Source organism: Eumetopias jubatus, unplaced genomic scaffold (genome assembly GCF_037043125.1).
Source record: "Eumetopias jubatus isolate StellerSeaLion01/CBP00866 unplaced genomic scaffold, mEumJub1_p1.0 scaffold_4, whole genome shotgun sequence".
NCBI lineage: Eukaryota > Metazoa > Chordata > Mammalia > Carnivora > Otariidae > Eumetopias > Eumetopias jubatus.
The window spans coordinates 12,238,594-12,262,361 of NW_028274810.1; the positions used below are offsets into that span (position 1 = coordinate 12,238,594).

At 37.6% G+C, this 23,768-nt stretch overlaps 1 protein-coding gene across 1 annotated transcript in view; it reads left to right on the forward strand.

The window, feature by feature from the left end:
• Positions 1–23,768, forward strand: part of SLC16A1 (solute carrier family 16 member 1) — a 43,388-nt gene that overhangs the window by 11,938 nt on the left and 7,682 nt on the right. The window contains exons 2-3 of the mRNA XM_028102009.2: positions 13,923–14,183; positions 20,140–20,283. Coding sequence (XP_027957810.1) covers positions 13,967–14,183; positions 20,140–20,283 — 361 coding nt within the window. The 5' untranslated portion in view covers positions 13,923–13,966. The remainder of the gene's footprint in view (positions 1–13,922; positions 14,184–20,139; positions 20,284–23,768) is intronic.

The following is a 23,768-nucleotide window of genomic DNA, read 5'->3' on the forward strand; positions in this document are numbered from 1 at the left end:
GATCGAGCCCTGCATCAGGCTCCGCAGGGGTCTGCTTGAGATTCTCTGCCTCTCCCTTTCCCTTTCCCCCCTCCCTTGGCTCGCACACCCTCTCTCTCTTTAAAATAAATAAATAAAATATATTTTTTTAAAGGACTGCAAGTTTTTATTATAGTTCTAGTAGTTAACATAGTGTTTTATTAGTTTCAGGTGTACAATATAGTAATTCAGCACTTCCATACTTCACCCTGTATCATCACCTAATCACAAGTGCCCTCCTCAATCCCCATCACCTGTTTCACCCATCCTCCACCCACCTCCCCTCTGGTAACCAACAGTTTATTCTAATTGTCTGTTTCTTGATTTGTGTCTCTCTCTCTCCCTCTTATTTTTTATTTTTTTTAAAGATTTTATTTATTTATTTGACAGAGAGAGACACAGCAAGAGAGGGAACACAAGAAGGGGGAGTGGGAGAGAGAGAAGCAGGCTTCCTGTGGAGCAGGGAGCCCGACGTAGGGCTCGATCCCAGGACCCTGGGATCATGACCCGAGCCGAAGGCAGATGCCTAACGACTGAGCCACCTAAGTGCCCCCCTTTTATTTTTTAACTTTTGCTTACTTGTTCCTTAAATTCCACATATAAGTGAAATCATATGCTATTTTTCTCTGACTTATTTCGCTAAGCATTATACTCTAACTCCATCCATATCCTTGTAAATGGCGAGATTTCATTCTTTTTATGACTGTATGCCATTGTATGTATATACATTACCTCTTTATCCATTCATCAATCGATGGACACTTGGGCTACTTCCATATCTTGGCTATTATAAATAATGCTGCAATAAACATAGGGGTGCATGTATCCCTTTGAATTAGTGTTCTTGTATTTTTTGGGTAAGTACCCAGAAGTACGATTGCTGGATCGTGAGTTCTGTTTTTAACTTTTTGAGGAACCTCCATACTATTTTCCACAGTGGCTGCACCAGTTTGCATTCCCACCAACAGTGCATGAGGGCCCTTTTTCTCCACATCCTCACCAACACCTTTTGTTTCTTAAGTTATTGATTTTAGCCATTCTGAGAAGTGTGAGGTGATACCTGATTGTAGTTTTAATTTACATTTCCCTGATTATGAGTGATGTTGAGCATCTTCTCATGTGTCTTTTGGCCATCTATAGGTCTTCCTTGAGGAAATGTCTGTTCATGTCTTCTGCCTATTTTTAATTGGATTATTTGTTTATTTGGGTGTTGAGTTTTATAAGTTCTTTAGACTTTGGATACTAATCCTTTATTGGGTATGTCATTTGCAAATATCTTCTCCCATTCTGTAGGTTATCTTTCTGTTTTGGTGATTGTTTCTTTTCACTGCACAGAAGCTTTTTATTTTGATGTAGTCCCAATAGTTTATTTTTGCTTTTGTTTCCCTTAGGTCAGGAGACATACCTGGAAAGAAGTTGTTATGGCCAATGTCAAAGAAGTTACTGCCGGTTTTGTCTCCTAGGATTTTTATGGATTTAGATCTTTAGATCTTTAATCCATTTTGAATTTACTTTTGTGTATATTGTAAAAAGTGGTCCAGTTGCATTCGTTTGCATGTAGCTATCCAGTTTTCCCAACACCATTTGTTGAAGAGAGTATATTTTTGCCATTGGATATTCTTTGTTGAAGATTAATTGACCACATAATTGTGGGTTTATTTCTGGATTTTCTATTCTGTTCCATTGGTCTGTAGTTCTATTTTTGTGCCAATACCATTAATGTTTTGATTACTACAGCTTTGTGATTTAACTTGAAATCTGGAATTTTGATCCCTTTAGTTTTTCTTTTCTTTTTCACGATTGCTTTGGCTATTTCTGGTTCCATATAAACTGTAGGATTGCTTGTTCTACTTCTGTGAAAAGTGCTATTGGTATTTTGATAGGGATTGCATTAAATGTGTGGATTGCTTTGGGTAGCATAGACATTTCAACAGTATTTGTTCTTCCAATCCATGAGCATGGAATGTCTTTTCATTTCTTTGTGTTATAAGACTATTACTTTTCATCCTGGATGGTATTTAATAGCTAATGAGCTTCACTTTTTTCTTCTTGAAGTAGTAATTCACTAGGAGCAATGTTAAACTGAAGATTTATTGTTCTTCATACTATGTCCCCTTAGAAGTCTACTTACTCTTAGAAAATTGGGAGCCAGAACCCTAGTATTAAAAGATGCTAAGTGGGGTCTCATGTTTTGCTGTTTGTCAGCTGTAGTAGAAATAGTTGCTAGTTTCTTTTCTTTTTTTTTTAAGATTTTATTTATTTATTTGAGAGAGAGAATGAGATAGAGAGAGCATGAGAGGGGGGAGGGTCAGAGGGAGAAGCAGACTCCCCGCTGAGCAGGGAGCCCGATGCGGGACTCGATCCTGGGACTCCAGGATCATGACCTGAGCCGAAGGCAGTCGCTTAACCAACTGAGCCACCCAGGTTCCCCTAGTTGCTAGTTTCTTGAAACCTTTTTATAATAAACATTTTAACAAGTTCACAATTTTTCATGCAATCTTAAGTTTTATATTAGATTATTTATTTATTTATTTGAAAGAAAGAGGGAGAGTGCACGTGCAGAACCGAGTGAGAACCTGAGTGGGGGGGGAGGGGCAGAGGGAGAGGGAGAAGCGATATGGGGCTCTATCCCAGTACCCTGAGGTCTTGATCTGAGCTGAAAACAGATGCTTAACCGATTGAGCCACCCATATGCCCCAAAGGGAGAGAAATTTTTATTGGAATTAGTTTGTTATGCTTATAGTTTGCAAATCAGACTTTAAAAGTAAGTAGAAGTTTCTCTTTTCCTAATTTTGAAAATCCTGATTCTCAATTTAAAATACATATTAATATATATCAATATTATATATTCTGAAAGTCTACAAGTAGATTACTTACCTTTGAAAGAAATTGCACTGGTATGGGGAGAAGAGAAATAAAATACTAAGATTAACTCTCAACAGGGAAACCAGAACCTTGAATTGAGAGTTTCTACACATATCAGGGACCATACTTCTTTACCCCACCCACTTGCCTAAAATTATGCTTATTTGGTTGAATGGATGCCAGAAATCATTGTCTTACAAGGAGAATTAAAGAGTGTTACAGATTCAGATTATTGAGCATGATATTGGTTGAGATTGACAAAAGAGAATTAAGTAAGTAAATATGTGTACATACATATGTATACACACATGTTACAATATTTGTATATTCACTACCTTTAAGCTTGCATATTACTTTGTTCATTTGCAGATACGATCAACTTCATCAGTTCTCTGTAGTACTTAAAAAACATTAAATCCTCTATTTTTCAATTTTTTAAAGATTTTATTTTTATTAATAAAATTTTAAAAATAAGATTTTATTTAATTTAATAAGATTTTATTTAATTTTATTAATATATAAAAATTTATTCTTATTTTGAGAGCATGCAGGAGGAGGGGCAGAGGAAGAGGGAGAGAATCTCCTGCAGACTCCACACTGAGGCAGAGCCTGATGCAGAGCTTGATCTCATGACTCTGATATCATGACCTGAGCCAAAATCAAGAGTCCAACACCCAGCTGACTGGGCCACCCAGGCGCTCCTAATCCTCTTTTTTAAAACAACTACAAGAGATTAGGTTTGACATTTAAAAATGTGGGTTGTTATAGCAACATCATAGGGCTGTTATTAGAGCATTAAACAAAGTCATGATAAATTAATTGGAAGTCTGCATCAGTGTAGTCCCAGTCAAGAAGAAATAAGCAAAAACTGATTTTTCACTTACTGTTAAGTCTTGGGCATTCTGTAGATTCTTATGGAATTTATTTTTTTTACTTTTCATTTTTTTAAGTAGACTCCATGCCTGGTGTAGAGCCCAACATGGGGCTTGAACTCACAACCCTGAGATCAAGACCTGAGCTGAGAATGAAGAGTCAGATGTTTAGGGGCCCCTAGGTGGCTCGGTCGTTAAGTGTTGACTCTTGATTTCAGCTTAGATCATGATCTCAGGATTGTTAGATTGAGCCCCATGTAGGGCTCAGCGGAGAATCTGCTTGAGATTCTCTCTCCCTTTGCCCCTTCTCCTGGCCACGCACTTCTCTCTCTCCCTCCCTCTCTAAAATAAATAAATCTTAAAAAAAAAAAAAAAAAGAGTCCTATGTTTAACTGACTGAGCCACCCAGGTGCCCCTCTTAGGGAATTTGTAGTTGAAGTTGCAAATGGCCAAAATTTCCCCATGTTTGTCATTCATTGAATAGCTTGCCTGGCTTTGTTGATGGTACAGCAAAAGTAGCTCTGATACTATAATAGTGATATATTGATCTAAAAGGTGATATATATTAATTGCCAGGAAGCCTTGTAGGAAAACTTAAACCCATTTCATGAAATAAGCCAGGAATATTTATAATGCATGTCATTTGGTGGTGGCACTAAATTCTGTTCTCTGGAAGCCTTTCTCAATACTGGGTCTTAATGTTCATATGTCTCTGTGTTATTGATAAATTTGTATTTCTGCCTTTTCAAAAAATTTTAGCCTTGAGGTTTTCCTCAACTGAGCAAAAGATAGTTGACTAGTATTTAAGGAAGATCCATAGAAAGTTGTCATTCATAACATAGAAAAGTGTTATGCTTGAACAATCTGTACATAAGACCGCAGTGGATAGAGAGGTAGCAGGAGGGCTGGAAATTAAGGGTATTGACTGTTTATGTTTGAGAAACCCTTGTCCCTTGATCTCTGACACACCACTCAGTCTTATTTTAGGTGGTGAAAAGCCCTTAGTTCAAACACCCTTCATTTCATGACATACCCTTTGGCACCTGATACATTTACTTGAAACAGCAGCTCTTTTCTAGATCACAGTAGAAATGAGGACAGATACAAATGTTAGGTTTCATCTGTTTCATGGTGCTCTGGGTCCTGACAGGTATATATTGTGAGCTTTCTGTTGGGAAAACTTTGACCAAATTCCTGGTTTGGGTAGAAAATACTCTCCAAGAATACATACGGTATTTGGGACAACAAAAAGAAATGTGAGGAGGGGGCGCCTGGGCGGCACATTCGGTTGAGTGTCTGACTCTTGGTTTCTGCCCAGGTGATGAACTCAGGGTCATGAGATCAAGCCCACCTCGACCATCGGCTCTGCACTCAGCACCGAGTGTGCTTGAGACTCTCTCTTTCCCTGTCCCTCTCCCCTTCCTCCCACCCATGCGCATGTGCACACGTGCTCGCTCTCTCCCTCTCTCAAATCCTTAAAAAAAATGTTGACGAGGATGACAGGGAATGCCTAATAAGCCAAAGAACTCTTAAAGGAAAGGAAATTATTATTTTGTTTTATAATAGAATTACCACATTTTTTTTCTTTTCAACTGACTAAATAAAAAGAGCAAAGATTTGACGTCCTTATTCAAAGTTACTGTAATACATGAGAGGTTATATATTTATAATTTTATCAAAGTATAAAATACATATATATAGTTCAAATAGACATGACTTAACAATGAAAAATAGTCCATTCTGCATCATCTCCTACCACCCTTTCCTGTATACATGTGCATCAGCTTTTTTCTGTAATTAATACATTCAAGTTACACATCATTATTTACTAAAGCACTTACAAAATACTGCCTAGCCCACAGAGATTCTGAATGCACCAAGATGATATACCATCTGAATCAGCCAAAAACCAATAGATATCAATTTAGTTACTTTTGCAATCAAGTAGAGTTAATGATTTGAAACAACAGCCATTCTCAAAGTGTGGTTTATGAGCCCCTCAAGGACCACAAGATTCAGGGTTGGAATCCTTAGATTGCACATTGTAACTAATCATTAAGGGATGATAGGGGCACCTGGGTGGCTCAGTTGGTTAAGCATCTGCCTTCGGCTCAGGTCATGATCCCGGAGTCCTGGGATCGAGCCCCACATCGGGCTTCTGGCTCAGCGGGGAGCCTGCTTCTCCCTCTCCCTCTGCTGCTTCACCTGCCTGTGCTCTCTCACTCGCTCTGTGAAATAAATAAATAAATAAATATCTTTAAAAAAAGATGATAGGTAATAGTTTATCAAATTTTGGTGTATCAAGGTAAAATATCCATAATTATCTGAAAAGACTATTAAAATACTCCCTTGTACAACTATGTATCTGCTTAAGGTTGCTTTAGACCAAAAACTTGGAGATCTGTTATATTAAAAAAAGAAATCTATTTTATATCTATGGGTAGGATAGTCTGACCATATAAATAGTGAAAAATCTAGAAATTATTAGTAATTAAAATATTGATATTTTTAGAGATTATAAATATGAGCTAAATATAAGATCTGCAATTTTCATATATTATGAAGGACAAACGTAGAATCTTTCTTTAACAATTAGCAAATTGTTCATTTTTCTTCAAGAATAGTGTATTTAACTCTTTGTATCGCTGGTCAGATTTGCCCTCAATGGTAAGGGGAGATACAAACATTTGGAAGTTTGCAGAGCCAGGTTTATATTTTTCTAGGTTCTTTATATTGAGTTTGATCAAAACCATGTATTTCGTAACTGCTGAGTTTTTGGCTAGTTTAACAGTAGTATAGTTATATTTCTCCTCTCACTAGTGCTTTATGTTTTTTTAATGTTTTATTCACAGTCTTTTGTTTCTTTCTGTTCTGTTTCAAGTGGAAAAGAAGGTAAAAGAAGGTGAGGTTTCCTAGACCTTGAATCTTGGGATTTACCTTGACACAGGTAGTTCTGTAAACCATGAAACTTGACTAGGGCCGGTAGTAAAGAGTAGTCGCTTATCCACATTAACAGCAATAGCTTCAGTAAATCAGCCTTCTGGATTTTCCATGTGAATGTTTCCATGTGAATTGGAAACCTAAAACTAGTCTACACTTAGTAACAAATTCTTTTAAGGTTATTGATTTTAGATACTTTCTGCCTCTTTTAAGTTCACCAACTGGCCCTTGTCATTTTAGGAAATGACAGTGGCTTTGTTTTAGATGTTGATGGAGAAAGTGTAGGGAACATAATGAGTAGGAGTGGGGGCAGAGCATGGGGCTAGGTAGGTAGCACAACTTCAGCTTTCCAGATTAGTTTACTTGCACAATTCCTGAGAGTCACGAGAAAAGGAAAAAAGGTCAGAAGGTGATTAGAGGAGAAATTAGGTGATTCTTGCACCATGGTCATTGTCAAGAAGTTAAAGTTGTTTCCCATTGTCCTTTACAAGGCAAACTGATGATGAACTTCCTCATCATTATATCACTTTTTTTTAATCTCCCCATCACTTTCAGGGAACTGCAAGAGAGTCATCAAATAATAACTAAGCTAATAGAAAAGCTACTGTGCACACTGTAAGGATTAAAATCTTAAACTTTAATCCCTTTTAGCCTCTGGACTTGAGTACTCCTTCTCAACGGGGCTCTGAATACTGTGTGAGGGAGCCTGTTCTCATAATTTACTTGTTGTATGAACCCTTTTGTTAATAGCTGAGATGTGGTCATAGTTTAAAAGGAAATAATATATTTAGATAATGATAATACACATTTTTTTTTACTGTGTACCATCAGAATTTTTTAAGTTAATACAGAGAGCCACTTGTCAGATGGTAGCAGAACTGTGTTGAATCCATATCTGTTTTTTTGAAGTGTTGTTTTCAAAATTTGTATTCTCTTACACTTCTTGCTTCCTTCTGAATCTTTTTAAAGCTTCTTGAAGTTTTATTTTTTATTTTTTTTAAAGATTTTATTTATTTATTTGACAGAGAGAGACACAGCGAGAGAGGGAACACAAGCAGGGGGAGTGGGAGAGGGAGAAGCAGGCTTCCCGCAGAGTGGGGAGCCCAATATGGGGCTCAATCCCAGGACCCTGGGATCATGACCTGAGCTGAAGGCAGACACTTAATGACTGAGCCACCCAGGCGCCCCAAAAAGCTTCTTGAAGTTTTAAATCTAATTTTGACACTATGGAATAAGGTATTACTAACTTGATGAGGCAAGTCTTAGTGACTAAAGATTGTAACTGCTTTAACTAACCGGGACAAATCATAGCTGGCAGCTAAGCTCAAAGTTTAATCACGTCCAGCACGTATTAGCTGTTCGAGTCAGAGCTTGATGCATTAAATAGCTCTGCCGTCTGTGTGGATATCTCTCTATGTGTAAACAATCTGGGGCAAATTAATCTTTTTAGTGTTCTTTGAAAAATTTCAAGTGCTTTTCTCTTTTTTCATACTCAGATGAAGGAAAAACTCGTAAAAGTAATGCCTGGAGCAGTTCTGTTTAACATAATTTTAGAATTGAGACTGTTTTCTTTTAGCAGAACAAAGCAGTTACATAGCTTTTTATATTTATTCTGGTAGAAATTTTAGGAAGCTTCAACTTGTAAATATCTTTATCCCTCCTGAACCATAGGTAGTTAAAATACCCTAGGACAAAGAACTTTAATCTTTAACCTGAGTTATATTTTTAAGGGAATTATTCTTCAGATTTTCAGATTCAAATGTACTCTGAACTAAAAATCATCTCTCCTGAAAATGGATGCCTGGGGTCCTCTCCTTTCTTTTCCAGTTTGTTCCTTCCTTTTTCAGTTTGTTTTCTCCAAGAGCCCTTAACCCCTTTATGAAAGAAAGGTATATCTCTCGCTTATCCTAATTCTGACTATGATTCATTGCCCCCATACTATCAAAATCTCTGAGGTCCCCCAAACAAGAGAAAATTGCAGAATGCGTTGTCCCACAGTGTCCCATGACAGAAATCCAAAGAGGGGTTAGGTGGGAAATATTGGGGGAGGCAGGACTTTATTCCTTCTGGACAACAAACTCCTTCTTTCTCTGTTTTCTAAGTTAGAATTAGATTTAAAAAGTGGGATAGTTACCACAGGGATGGTGTCAATACATGTATTTCAATTAAAATGAGGTATGACTTTGTTTGACAGAAATCCGGCCAGTTAGACTATATGGTATTTTCTATAAATTGGGCTAAATTGTTAGCACCAGAGTTTTGACAAATATATTTAAAGCACATAGAATACAACATATGATATGCCAGAAATTCTATTCTATGTAACTATTAAGCTTAACAAATTTTAAATGTAAAATTAATGTACAAGACAGTAAATATATTTTTTTGTCTATACAAAACCCTGCACATGGAAGTTATAGCAGCTTTATTCATAATTGCCAAAACTTGGAAACAACCAAGATTCTGTCAGTAGATGAACAGATAAATAAACTGTAGTACATGTAGACAGTAGAATATTATTATATAGCACTTAAAAGAAATATGTTATGAAGCCATGTAACAACCTAGAGGATACTTAAATGCATATTACTAAGTGAAAGAAGCCAATTTGAAAAGGCTGTGTACTGTATGATTCCAACCCTCTGGCATTCTGGAAAAGGCAAAACTATGAAGACAGTAAAAAGATCAGTGGTTGCTAGGGGTTAGAGAGGAGGAAAGGATGAATATTGGGAGCACAAAGGATTTTTAGAGCCATGAAACTACTTATTATGATACTATAATGGTGGATACATATCATTATAAATGTGTCTACACATGGACTGTGTAACACCAAGAGTGAACCTTAAGGCAAACTATGGAGTCGGGTAATGATGTGTCACATAATAATGTACATACTGAGTAAAACAAACTAGAGTTCCAAGGAAAAGAATATTATTTTAGGATGTTGACACTATTTTCACATAGAGAACAAGCTAGGGATCCTCGGATAGACCAAGTGCCTGGAATCAGGATAAGCCAGCAATTCTGGCTGTGCAAAAAGTATTCTTTGACAATGGAGAATTATGCTTCAGGAGATTAGGACCTATCTGCAACTCTAGTGAGTTTGTGACTAACTCTCAGAAATGTCTCCTCATACTGTCTAAACTTCTTCTGTAAAGGAAATGGATGGTATGTTCTCTGTTTTCCTGGGCACTTCACCTTTTCATCGGCCATGTTTGTCTGTTCCACCAATGAACAAGAATAGGTTGAGAATTATATTGTGACACAATTTCACCCATCCTGACAAGTAATGAAAGGAAACTCCTGATAGGAACAAATTTATAATTGTTGTGGTGGCCTCCAATCTATATCTGATTACATCAATCTTGGCTAGTACTTCCTTTTGGGAAGTTCCAGTACCAGGAGGATTTGGAGGAGATGCCCTTGCCTAACATTCTTGAACCACTTCTCCCAGACAATTCTGAAGGAGCACTATCAAGTATGCCCACGGGACCAGTGCTGGTCTATTGTGTATTGCCAGTCCATGATGAGATAAGTACAGACATTAATGGTAAGCATTTAGTAACTTTTATAGCAATTTTTTTTCATTTTTGTATATACCCATTTTGTATATGTTTGTATATAATAGTATCAGTATATACTCTTTATAAAGACACTGGTATACACATACATAGTTTTGCATGATTTAAAATTTTACATAAATCATACTGTGTCTAAGGTGTATTTTGGAAATGAGGTTTAGCATCCATTACACATCCTCTTTTCTAGTGTACATTAATATGTTGCAGAGGCTTTAAAGCTAAATTTCATTTCTCAGGCTTCCTTGCAACTATATTCCTGAATTTGATTTAAATTCTGCCAGTCACATGTATTCATATGACTTTTTTTTAAGATTTTATTTAGTCATTTGACAGAGAGAGGCAGAGTGGGAGAGGGAGAAGCAGGCTTCCCACGGAGCAGGGAGCCCCATGCGGGGCTCGATCCCAGGACCCTGGGATCATGACCTGAGCTGAAGGCAAACACTTAATGACTGAGCCACCCAGGCGCCCCTTCATATGACATTTGTAAGGCAGAATTAGAACAGAGTTCTTGATGTCTACTCACTAGCTTTGAGATTTTAAGAAGCAGGGCATGTGGAATCCATCTTGATGATGTTATCATGGGAGGCACATATGGTTCTGGAGCTAACTGCAGAAATTAACAACCTTTGATTGCAACTTCCTGATTTTGATGATTACTTGATTTTGGCAGCTTTTTATATTGTTGGCTTCCTAATTGTGCCAATAGTGATACGATTATGGAGTCAGTGGCTTTCTGGTTGTAGAAGGAGGAGCAACTCTCTTGGTGGCCTGAGTAGTGCTTTGGAAAGCTTCATGGATCTAAGGGAACAAATGTTGGGAGTCTAGGGCCCATCAAGAGTAAGAGTTCTGTTCTGTTCTTAATGGTTGGGATCCTAAAGGGCTGTGCCATAGGAATAAGTGTTCATTGGAGGTAAACCAGTCCTCAAATGAACTGCAACCTGATTTCAAGTCATCTGTATGAACAAAACATCTTGGTCCTTGAAATATTCTTGAAGAGATTTTAGGTTTATATAGCCCTAGGTAAATGAAAATCACTCAGGAGGAAGATACTATCCTAAGCCTCAAATTCTCAGTATAGATGGAACTGCACTAAGGATGGAAAACACAGAAGAGAAAGAAAGTAGATACCATGGGAAGGTTCAACCCACATCCAATTGGAGTCTCAGGGGAGTGGAAGAAGGGAAAAGGGAAGAAGGAATATTTGAAGACATAGTGGCTGAGAGTTTTTCAAAATTGATGAGAATTTTGTTTTGTCAGTGTGACTGTCTCTTGGTTATGTAATCTGTATTTTCTCAATGGTTTTGTTTTTTTTTAAGGTTTTTCTTTTTATCTTGTTGGGTTTCCTCATACTGTAGGTTCATGTTATTCCATCACATCTGGAATAGCCGTAGCCATTAACCCCTGAAATTACCTCTTTCCCATTCTCTCCATTCTCTTCTTCCCAAGTCCCATTAGATGTATGCCAGATGCTCCCATTCTCAACTCCGTGTTTCTAAATCTTCCTCTCTCAGCTCCAGAATAAAGCTCTCCCCTGAATTCTATTTTCTTCAAATTTAGCCTTTAGATTCATGGTCTCTCCAGCTATGTTCAGTCTGCTGGTTAACCTATTATTTCATTGAGCATACTTTTTATTTCTAGAAGTTCTGTTTCAAGTCAACTGGTCTTTTAATAGTATTTAATATGTTGTTTGTTTTTATTTAGTGGTCTTAGTTTCTTATCTCATGCTTTTAATCATTTTAAATATTCACATCCAATGTCTGTAGTTCTTGTGTCTAATCCAGCTATATTGAATTGACTTTACTTCACTCATGGTTAATTGATTCTTGATGTGTTTTAAAATTTTAGATTGTCAGGGCACCTGAGTGGCTCAGTCGGTTGAGCATCTGATTCTTGATATGAGCTCAGGTCTTGAACTCTGGGTTGTGAGTTCAAGCCCTGTGCTGGGCTCCACGCTAGGCATGGAGCCTACTTTAAATGGATAGATAGATAGATACATAGATAGATAGATAGATAGATAGATAGATAGATAGATAGATAGATAGAAAGATAGGAAATTTTATATTGTCAGCTTATGTTTGGCAGGGCTTTGTTTGTGGGAAATCTTTGCTAGTAAAGTTAAACATAATATATCTCTAAAAGAACAACAGAGGTTTCCCACAGACATTGACCTGCCAAGCACAAGCTCACCCAGTCCTGTAGTTGTGAATTCTCAGAAGAGAGTGTCATCTCCTCTTCCTTGTCTTCTTCCTTTTCCTCTTCTTTAACCACCAGATAGCCAAGAGAGAGAATTTGCCTGCCATTACCTTTTGCTTCTGTATTGTCTCCACATGCCACTGAACAGATTTTATCCCCCTTGTCACTGTCTTTGAACTATTTTTTTTTAATCAATTCTGTGGAGGCATTTTTTAAAGATTTTTTATTTGAGAGAGTGAGAATAAGAGAGCACAAGCAGGGGGAGCGGCAGAGGGACAGGGAGAAGCAGGCCCTTGCTAAGCAGGAAGCCCGACAACTGGGGCTTGATCCCAGGACCCTGGGGTCATGACCTGAGCTAAAGGCAGACACTTAACCAACTGAGCTACCCAGGCGCCCCTGAGGTATTATTTACATACAGTAAATACAATTTGATGGGTGACTACAGCCACAATCATAACAGAGCATTTCCATGACCCAGAGACATTCTCTCAGGCTACTTTGCAGTCAACCTCTTCTCCCAACCCCCTGATCTGTTTTCTATTACTAGAATTTGGCCTTTTCTAAAACTTGATATAAATGTAACCATACAGAATATTTTTATGTCTGGTCTTTTTTCACTTAACATAAAGCTTTTATGATTCATCCATGTTCTTTTTTTTTTCTTTTTTAAAGATTTTATTTATTTATTCATGAGAGACACAGAGAGAAAGAGAGGCAGAGGGAGAAGCAGGCTCCCAAGGAGCAGGGAGCCTGATGCGGGACTCGATCCCAGGACCCTGGGATCATGACCTGAGCCGAAGGCAGATGCTTAACCATCTGAGCCACTCAGGCGCCCCATCCATGTTCTTGCATGCATCGTTAGTTTGTTCGTGTTTATTGTTCCAATATATGGCTATACCATGATTTTTCCATTCACTTGTTGATGGACATTTGGGTTGTTTTCAGTTTGGGGCTATTATGAATAAAATTATTAGAGAATTCTTATATAAGTCTTTGTGAAGATGTATGTTTTCATTTCTCTTGGATAATACCTAGGGATGTAATGGCTAGGTCATATGTTTGTATGTTTAACTTCTTAAGAAACTGCCAAAATGTTTTCTGACCTGGCTGTACCATTTTGCTTTACCACCAGCAACAGCATTCTGTAGTAATTTGAGTAGTAATTTGAGGAATTATACTAACTGTTGAAACAAGTAGGCTTATTTGAAATAGAAAGGCTATATGTACTGAACAGGATTTATGTCAGTTATGGTTCCTTAAATGGTATGGAGCTGTTTTCCTTTAAGCTACTATGGGCAATACCATGGCTCTAAGACTTTTTCTAATAATGTCCTTAGAAGATCATCTCTATTGGAAAATTAATATTGGGAAGCAATTCAGTTACTTGAGAGCTGGCTATAAAGGGTGGAAGTGCTTTATTACTGACATGGTATTTTAATTTTATATCCTTCAGATATTTGGATCTGAACTGCATTTTGGAAATCATCTACACTTAAAATGCCACCAGCAGTTGGAGGTCCAGTTGGATACACTCCCCCAGATGGAGGCTGGGGGTGGGCAGTAGTAGTTGGAGCTTTCATTTCCATCGGCTTCTCTTACGCATTTCCCAAATCCATTACTGTGTTCTTCAAAGAAATTGAAGGCATTTTCAATGCCACCACCAGTGAAGTGTCATGGATATCCTCAATCATGTTGGCTGTCATGTATGGTGGAGGTAAGTACCCCCAAGGCCTGCTGTTTTAGTCACATTTTTTTCATTCCCATTAACCATGACCGCTCTTGATCTGTTTGTTCCACTGTAGTATTCTGAACAGAAATGAGAAACTGTGAGGTCCTGTGATTTGGTCCAACTCCGTATCATTAAAAAGCTCTCAGAAAAATGACATGTGTGCAGCTGATTTTTCTTACTGCTCTCTGCTAGACTCTTAAGATATAAACACAAAGATTCTTCTTCCTTTTTTTTTTTTAAATTTTATTTATTTATTTGTCAGAGAGAAAGAGAGAGCGCATAAGCAGGGGGAGCAGCAGGCTCCCCCCTGAGCAAGGAGCCTGATGCGGGACTCAATCCCAGTACTCTGGGATCATGATCTTGGCCGAAGGCAGATGCTTAACCAACTGAGCCACCCAGGCATCCCACAAATAAAGACTTTTCTTAAGTTGATATTGGGAGAATTAAAGTAAATCAGGCTCACCTGAATAGCATAGTTCAAAGTCTCAGGTAAAATCTTTGCATGGTGTTAGAATTAACTGAAAAAAATCTTCTTCTTCTTGCTTGTGATGTTATTCACCCTAAAAGCATTTCAGCTGAATCTTAAACTTAAGTTTTATCATTTTTTTCCCTGCTGTTTTCCTTGACATGTTTAAAGGAAATACGGAGAGTAAGTTGCTTACTTAACATTATTTAAAATACTGTTCATTGGTATAGCCACTTTGGAAAACAGTATGGAGTTTCCTCAAAAAGTTAAAAATAGAGCTACCCTATGACCCAGCAATTGCACTACTGGGTATTTACCCCAAAGATACAGATGTAGTGAAAAAGAAGGGGCACATGCGCCCCAATGTCCATAGCAGCAATGTCCACAATAGCCAAATTGGGGAAGGAGCTGAGATGCCCTTCAGTGGATGAATGGATAAAGAAGATGTGGTTCATATATACAATGGAATATTACTCAGCCATCAGAAAGGATGAATACCCACCATTTGCATTGACGTGGATGGAACTGGAGGGGATTATGCTAAGTGAAATAAGTCAAGCAGAGAAAGACAATTATATGGTTTCACTCATATGTAGAACATAAGGAATAGCATGGAGGACATTAGGGTAAGAAAGGAAAAACTGAAGCGGGGTGGCGGGTGGGGGAATCAGAGCAGGAGACGAACCATGAGAGACTGTGGACTCCGGGAAACAATCTGAGGGTTTCAGAAGGGAGGGGGGCGGGAAGATGGGTTAGCCCAGTGATAGGTATTAAGGAGGGCATGTGTTGTAATGCACACTGGGTGTTATATGCAAATAGTGAATCATGGAACACCACATCAAAAACTAATGATGTACTGTATGGTGACTAACATAAAAATAAATAAAATAAAATAAAAATTTGTAAAATAAATAAATAAAATACTATTCATTTCACCTTGGAACATCAAATCACAATGTAACATGTAAAAGTCAAAACCTTCCATAATACTTAAAACATATAGTTGCTTAGTGAGAGATTCTAAAGCCAAGTGATACTGAGATTGACAGTGCCTCATGCTGCTTAGTTAGCCAAACTTTCATCTCTGTTAATACTACTTTTTGGTGGCAGTTTAGTATCTCATTATTTTCACATGTAGTTCCTTAATAGCCAGTATAAAGATTCTATATTTCAACTGTAAAACCTTAGAATTTGAATTCTTGGGATTCCAGTAAGCTGTTGGCAGAGTCAACCAATATTAAGCCCTATGCACATATTTCACACTAGATTAGATATTGTGAGTGATAGAGAACACTTGATCCTGATACCTGCCTTTGGGGAGCTTATAATCCTATTGAAACAATAACATAAACTCATGAAACAAGAATAAATAGTTGAAGTCATAATTTAACTAAATATATAATTTCATTGCACAGAAAAAACAGGTAACCTGGTTGCCTTAGAGAGAGGTGAATTAGGTGACAGGGAAGACTTATGTTTTTCTACTATATATCTTTTTATTTTATGCCTTTTGAATTTTGACGGTATGCCTGTTTTGTCTATTAAGTACTTTTAGAGAATATAAGTGCTAAATTGTAGTACTTATTTTCTTTTTATAAGTTCAGAGAAATCAAAAGGGACCTTGGATATTATCTAGTTTCTGAGAGCCAATAGTTTTGGAAGCTTTGGACTCTATCTGCCAGGATTTTCTTTTTTTTTTTTTTTTTTTTTTTTTTTTTAAAGATTTTATTTATTTATTTGAGATAGAGAGAATGAGAGATAGAGAGCACGAGAGGGAAGAGGGTCAGAGGGAGAAACAGACTCCCTGGCGAGCAGGGAGCCCGATGTGGGACTCGATCCCGGGACTCCAGGATCATGACCTGAGCCGAAGGCAGTCGCTTAACCAACTGAGCCACCCAGGCGCCCTCTGCCAGGATTTTCTAATGAGGTTTTGACTATGATGGCTTGAAGAAATTGGTATAAGTATTATCCAGACGTATTCCAGGTGCTCAGGGTATCTTTAAGCTGACTATAAACCAGGGGTTCACATGTTATAATTTGGAGCTGCCAAAGAGCTTGAGAGCCACTTGCATTTTGCATCAAAAGTAAGTGATGTCAGTTGTACTAATGGCACATGACACTTTCTTCTGGGAAAACAGTTCCTTCTTTGTCCTCACCCAGAGATAACTAGCACATTTCTCTGAATTTGTGTTATAATAGGCCTATGAACTGTACCCCTCTCTATTTTTAATGATAGCTAATTGGGGTCATCCTTCCTGAAATAACTCTGAAAGACAAATTGCCTATCGAGAGCCTTGTGGCAGAATTTTTACTAAATGGGTTATTTTGTTTTGATTGGCTCCTAAGTGGTATATCCCCTAAGAATTATCATCAGTTTTCAACTGCCACAATTCTTTAACTTAATGTATTTGGGCCACACCCTCAACACTAATATGTTTTGAACTACCAGTGGTTTAGTTTTTTTTTCTTTTAGTACTTTGGTTCAGAGATACGTACTGATGCTTGTTGGAGTGTAAGTATATTTTTAGGGGAGGAGATTTTAGTTGCCTACTCTCTTTTTTATTTGAGTTTTTCCGATTTTTTTTTTTAACAGGAAAGTAATTTGCATATTTTCAGTTTCACACTAATGTCTTTAACATTCCTAGTTTAATATTGCAGATGTTACAGTATTAACTTCTACTTCACAAGTCGATAGTGTGGCAATATTTTGATCTTTGTAATTCTGACTATACAAGATCTATTTCATGACCAATTTATGTGAAAATATTTCATGAATATTCTTTCAGTATTTAATTCTTTCACCTTACACAAGCTGTAAATTCAAATTACTTCCAAACCAGCTGTGGTCTAGTATTTTCCTGAAGTGACTTAGAAAGTCAATGAAAACTTCTTTATACATATCCTTGGTTGGGCCTGAAATCTCTCCTGGCAGCCAGTTCTTGACCCAGCCTTAAAGAGACTTAGTCCTCTGAAACACTAGGATATCAAGAGGTTTGATTCTGGGGCACCTGGGTGGCTCAGTCTGTTAGGCATCTGCCTTCAGCTCAGGTCGTGATCCTGGGGTCCTGGAATCAAGCCCCGAGTCTGGCTCCCTGCTCAGTGGGGAGCCTGCTTCTCCCTCTCCCACTCCCACTCCCCCTGCTTGTGCTCTCGCTTTCTCTCTCTCTCAAATAAATAAAATCTTTAAAAAGGAAAAAAGGTTTGTTTCCTTCTTGCATGCTTACATACACTATAATTTAAATTTGGGTTCCCTGGGGTCAGAGCTGACCTTTTAATTGAATCATACTGCAGCTTTGAGTATAGTACTAGAATATAAGTAACTGCAGAATTTCCCATAGTGTTTATGGAAATAGAATATGTCAACATATAACCAATAATATATTCTGAATACGTACATTCTATATTTGTTTTAAAAAATAGACTTACTGTCTTCTAAGGAACTAATTATAGAATGAGCAGAATAAGGTCAGAATTTACTGTGCTAATAGAAGGAAAACACAATTTTTATGTCTTCTGCTTAATAGCTTAGTTCCAAAAATATGAAGTACAGTGTAATAGGGAGAAAATGAGCTGGATTTGAAACTTGGTTCTTGGTAGCTTTGTGACTTTGCAAAGTTCAAACATCAGTTCATTTCCTTGTGTGCCCTTCCCTACTGATGCATTGCAGTGATCCTCTTGTTTGCAGTCCTCTACCTTAACCAGGCAGGTAAGGTGTGGTGTCATGTAAACAAAGTTGTCATTCCCCCGAGTCCCTATCCATGAAGTACAGACAGAGGCATATTCTTTTATAAAGAAATGAAATGCAATGAATGTCAGTGTAATCAGAAAATAATGTTAGTCTACTTAAGAGTTGTGTTACAGCTTTTATTTTTTTTAAAGATATTTGAGAGAGAGAGCCTGTACGCAAGCATGGGGGGAGGGGCAGGGGGAGAGAATCTGCAAGTTGACTCCCTGGTGAGTGTGGAGCCCCATGCAGGGCTTAATTTCACCACCCCAGATCATGACCCCAGCCAATACCAAGAGCTGGAGACTCAACTGACTGAGCCATCCGGGCACCCCATGTTACAGCTTTTAAAACATTGTTTGGTTTGAATAGGACTTTATTATAATTAACACTTAAAAATACGGAAAGGGGGGTGCCTGCGTGGCTCAGTCGTTAAGCGTCTGCCTTTGGCTCCTGGGATGGAGCCCTACATCAGGCTCCCTGCTCCGCGGGAAGCCTGCTTCTCTCTCTCCCCCACTCCGCCTGCTCGTGTTCACTCTCTCGCTGTGTCTCTGCCAAACAAATAAATAAAATCTTTAAAAATAAAAACTTGGAAAGGGGAATTACAGATTATACCTATTTATAGCAAGTAAGGAGAGCCCATTTGATACTCATATTTGAAAACATACATTAAATGCATCAAATCTTTTTCTTCCTGATCCTTATAATACTTCACATTTTATTTGGTTCCTTTCACATTGAAGAAAAACTGATAATTTTGGTATGCGTCCCTTTATCAGAGGAAATTTAATCTGATTATCTTAGATAACACTATTTCCTATCTTCTTGAATTGTTAGATCCAAGATATTTTAACCATTATTTGATTTAATCTCCTGCAAGCTTAGTTTCACTGTATTGCTACCATGAAACAGTAATTTAGGCATGGAATCAGGTTAACTCTAAAGAAATGTTCAATTTAGTACCTGAGACATCTAGGTATAACTGGGAAGTTTTTTGTTTTCAATTTATATTTCTTTTTTTTTTAAGATTTTATTTATTTATTTGGCAGAGAGAGACACAGCAAGAGAGGGAACACAAGCAGGGGGAGTGGGAGAGGGAGAAGCAGGCTTCCCACGGAGCAGGGAACCTGATGCGGGGCTCGATCCCAGGACGCTGGGATCATGACCTGAGCCGAAGGCAGACGCTTAACGACTGAGCCACCCAGGCGCCCTCAATTTAGATTTCCTAATTGCAAAGCTACTTAAACTTGGAAAAAATAATTACGTATTTTTCAGGGATTTTTTCTTTTTAAAAAATATGACACAAACTACATTTATGATAATGTGTAAATGATGCTCTAATATCATCATATTAGAGTGCCTGTCCAAAAATTAAAACAGAGCAAACTTACTAAATATGTTTATCATATCCTAGATACATCAACAAGCCTATCAACATCCATTACCAAGGTGTTTTCAGCCAGTTCTGCCTTATAAGAGGAAGACCAAGGAGAGAACCAGAGTCTGATATTTTAATAAAATTCCATCCAATATTTATAGATAAAGAAGATATACAATGATGTTCTTTAGCATCTTTATTTTCTAATACACCTTTGACTATGAAATAAATGTAGAAAGCAATATTCTTCCCATTGTCTTTGTTTTTATCTGTTTATTTTAAAAGACTTGTCATTTAGCGTCAATGCCTTGTGTAGATAGGAGGGAGTTGGTTCCTTTCCTCTGTGTTAACTAAATTTCTGGTTTTCTCCTAGGTCCTATCAGCAGTATCCTGGTGAATAAATATGGCAGTCGTCCAATCATGATTGTTGGTGGCTGCTTATCAGGCTGTGGCTTGGTTGCGGCTTCTTTCTGTAATACTGTTCAGGAACTTTACTTGTGTGTTGGAGTCATTGGAGGTGAGTTACTGTTGATTCATTTTCAAGCATTAATTTATTGCTGGCTATTTGGTATTCATTTAACATTCATCTTTCAGATCTTTTGAGTGAAATTCCTACCTTATAGAAATTACTTGATTATCATTTTGAAGAGCTATAAATACATTAAAGGGTACTAGAAAAGCAAACTTCTAAGGAAATTCCTGTTATACAGGGGGTGTTCACTGTTGAATGAATGAATAATGAAAGAGATGATTGCATCCCTTGTCCTAAGACTAGTCAGTGGTGGTAGATAAAATGTGTTTGGCAATTTCTTGCAAGGGTGATCATTGGTTATTACTCTTTCTCATTACCTCTTCTTCCCACAGGGGATAGGCTTCTACTGGAGCAGGAGAGAGTATAAAATATAAAGCAGGAATTATCTGGCAGAATGTCCAAATACATTTCTGAGGGATAGAAGACCCACTTAATAATTCCTCCCTCCTCTTTTGATAGCCAAATTAAAGTAATGAACTGCTGATGAGTATAATAAAGATTACTCATAACTTCACAATCCAGAGACTTTATTAACATTTTGATGTATATCTTTCCATACTTTTCCTGTGCACAAAGATAAAACCTTTTTTAATACAAAAAATAATCAGATATGTTTTGTAACCAGTTTTTCACTTAACAGGATACCATGAACATCTTTCCATGTCATTAAATATTACAAGATTTTTAATCTGTTATTCCATTAAATAGGTATGTACAATAATTTTTTTAGTAAGCTCTATGACACGTGTGGGGCTTGAACTCAGAACCCCGAGATCAGGAGTCTTATGCTCTAATGACTGAGCCAGCCATGCATCCCGATACGTACCATAATTTTATTTGACCAGTCTCTTAGTTAATTGTTCGATTTTTAGGGTTTTGTTTTTGATTTTTTACATTTTCTTACTATTAGTAAACAGTATTGTGTTGATAATCTTTGTGAACATGAATATTTTCTTAGGATAGCTTTGTAAAAGTGGAACTGCTGTGTGTTTTAAAGATACATATGAGCTAAATTCCCAAAAAGATCATGCTCACCATAATGTGAGAGGGCATACAGCCTTGACAACAATGGGATATTATCCTTTTTAATTATTGCCAGGTGAATCATTTAACAGGTGAACAGTATTTCCTGATTTTAATTTAAATCTCTTTATTAGGAAAGTAAATGTTTTTAATATGTTTGTGGCTATGTATTTCGGGTTTTTTGTTTATTGTCTTTGTACAAAATGCTTATTGACTGCTTTTGTGTACCTATTTAAAAATAATGTGTAATAACTTTACAGGTTAAATTATTATCCCTTTGCATAAGACAGTTATTTTGGGGTGCCTGGGTGGCTCAGTCGGTTGTGTCTGTCTTCGGCTCGGGTCATGATCCGAGGGTCCTGGGATTGAGCCCCATGTTGGGCTCCCTGCTTAGCAGGGAGTCTGCTTCTCCCTCTCCCCCTGCCCCTCCCCCCTGCTCATGCTCTCTCTCTCACACTCCCTCTCTCTCAAAATAAATAAATAAAATCTTAAAAAAAAAAAGACAGTTATTTTTCCAAAAATTTTTTTACATTTAATTATGGTAAAATACATATCACATAAAATTTACATTCCTAACATCTTTTAAGTATTCAGTTCAGTGGTATTAAGTATGTTCACATTCTTATGCAACCATTTCCACCATCCATTTTCAGAACTGTTTCATCTTACAGAATGAAACCCTGTCCCCATTAAACAGTAACTTCCCATTCCCCCTCCCCCCAAATATCTGTCCCCAGTTAATTTTTTCTGTTGAATTTTGTTTGGAAGAAAATTTTTTAATTTAGTCTTCCAGTTTTTTCCCTCTTCATCTACAATTTCAGGTATTCAAAACTCTCAATACTTCATGATTTTTGTCTTGTATATCATTATTACAAAGTTGTTCTACACTCCAAGATTATGAATATATTTGCCTACTTTTTTAAAACTGTGTTTTAATTCCAGGGTAGTTAGCATAGTGTTATAATAGTTTCAGGTATACAATCTAGTGCTCCAACAATTCCATATATTACTCAGTGCTCATCAAGATAAATGTATTCTTTTTTTTTTTAAAGATTTTATTTATTCATTTGACAGAGATAGATACAGCAAGAGAGGGAACACAAGCAGGGGGAGTGGGAGAGGGGGAAGCAGGCTTCCCACTGAGCAGGGAGCCCGATGCAGGGCTCGATCCCAGGACCCTGGGATCATGACCTGAGCCGAAGGTAGACACTTAATGACTGAGCCACCCAGGCGCCCCAAGATAAATGTATTCTTAATCTCCTTCACCTATTTTACCCATCCCCCCACCCCCCTCTCCCCTTGTTCTCTATAGTTAAGAGTCTGGGGTTTTGTTGTTGTGTTTTGTTTGTTTTTGGTTTGTCTCCCCCCTGCCCCTTGGTTCATTTGTTTTGTTCCTTAAATTCCACACATGAGTGAAATCATATGCTATTTGTATTCTTTGGCTTATTTAACATTACATTATACTCTCTAGATCCATCCATGTTGTTGTACATGGCAGGATTTCATTCTTTTTATGGCTAAATAATATTTCATTGTATAGGGGCACCTGAGTGGCTTCAGTCCATTGAGCGGTTGAGCATCTGACTCTTGGTTTCAGCTCGGGCCATCATTCAGGGTCCTGGGATTGAGCCCTGTCTCAGGCTGTTTTCAGTGGGCAGTGTTTTTGAGATTCTCTTCCTGTCCCTCTGCCCCCTCCCCCCACCACCACTCCCATGCACGGATGTGTGCACTCTCTCTCTCTCAAATAAATAAATCCTTAACAAAAATAATATTCCTTTACACACACACACACACATCACATCTTTATCCATTCACCAATCAATGGACACTTGGGTTGCTTCCATAATTTGGCTTTTGTAAATAATGCTGCAGTAAACATCAGGGTGCATATATCCCTTCGAATTGGTGTTTTTGTCTTCTTTGGGCAAATATCCAGTAGTGGCATTACTGGATCATATGGTAGTCCTGTTTTTAGTTTTTTGAGGAACCTCCATACTGTCTTCCACAGTAGCTACACCAGCTTGCATTCCCACCAACAGTGCACAAGTGTTCCTTTTTCTCTGCATCCTCCCCAACATTTGTTGTTTCTTGAGCTTTTGATTTTAGCCATTCTGACAAGTGTGAGGTGATATCTCATTGTAGTTTTAATTTGCATTTCCCTGGTGATGAGTGATGTTGAGCATCTTTTCATGTGTCTGTTGGCCATCTGTATGCCTTCTTTGGGGAAATATCTATAATGTCTTCTGCCCATTTTTCAACTGGATTATTTGTTTTGTGTGTGTGTGTGTGTATAGGTTGTAAGTTCTTTATATATTTTGGCTACTAGCCCTTTATCAGATATGTCATTCTCAAATATCTGTTCCCATTCAGTATGTTGTCTTTTTGTTTCGTTGATTGTTTCCTTTGCTGTGCTGGAGGTTTTTGTTTTGATGCAGTCCCAAGAGTTT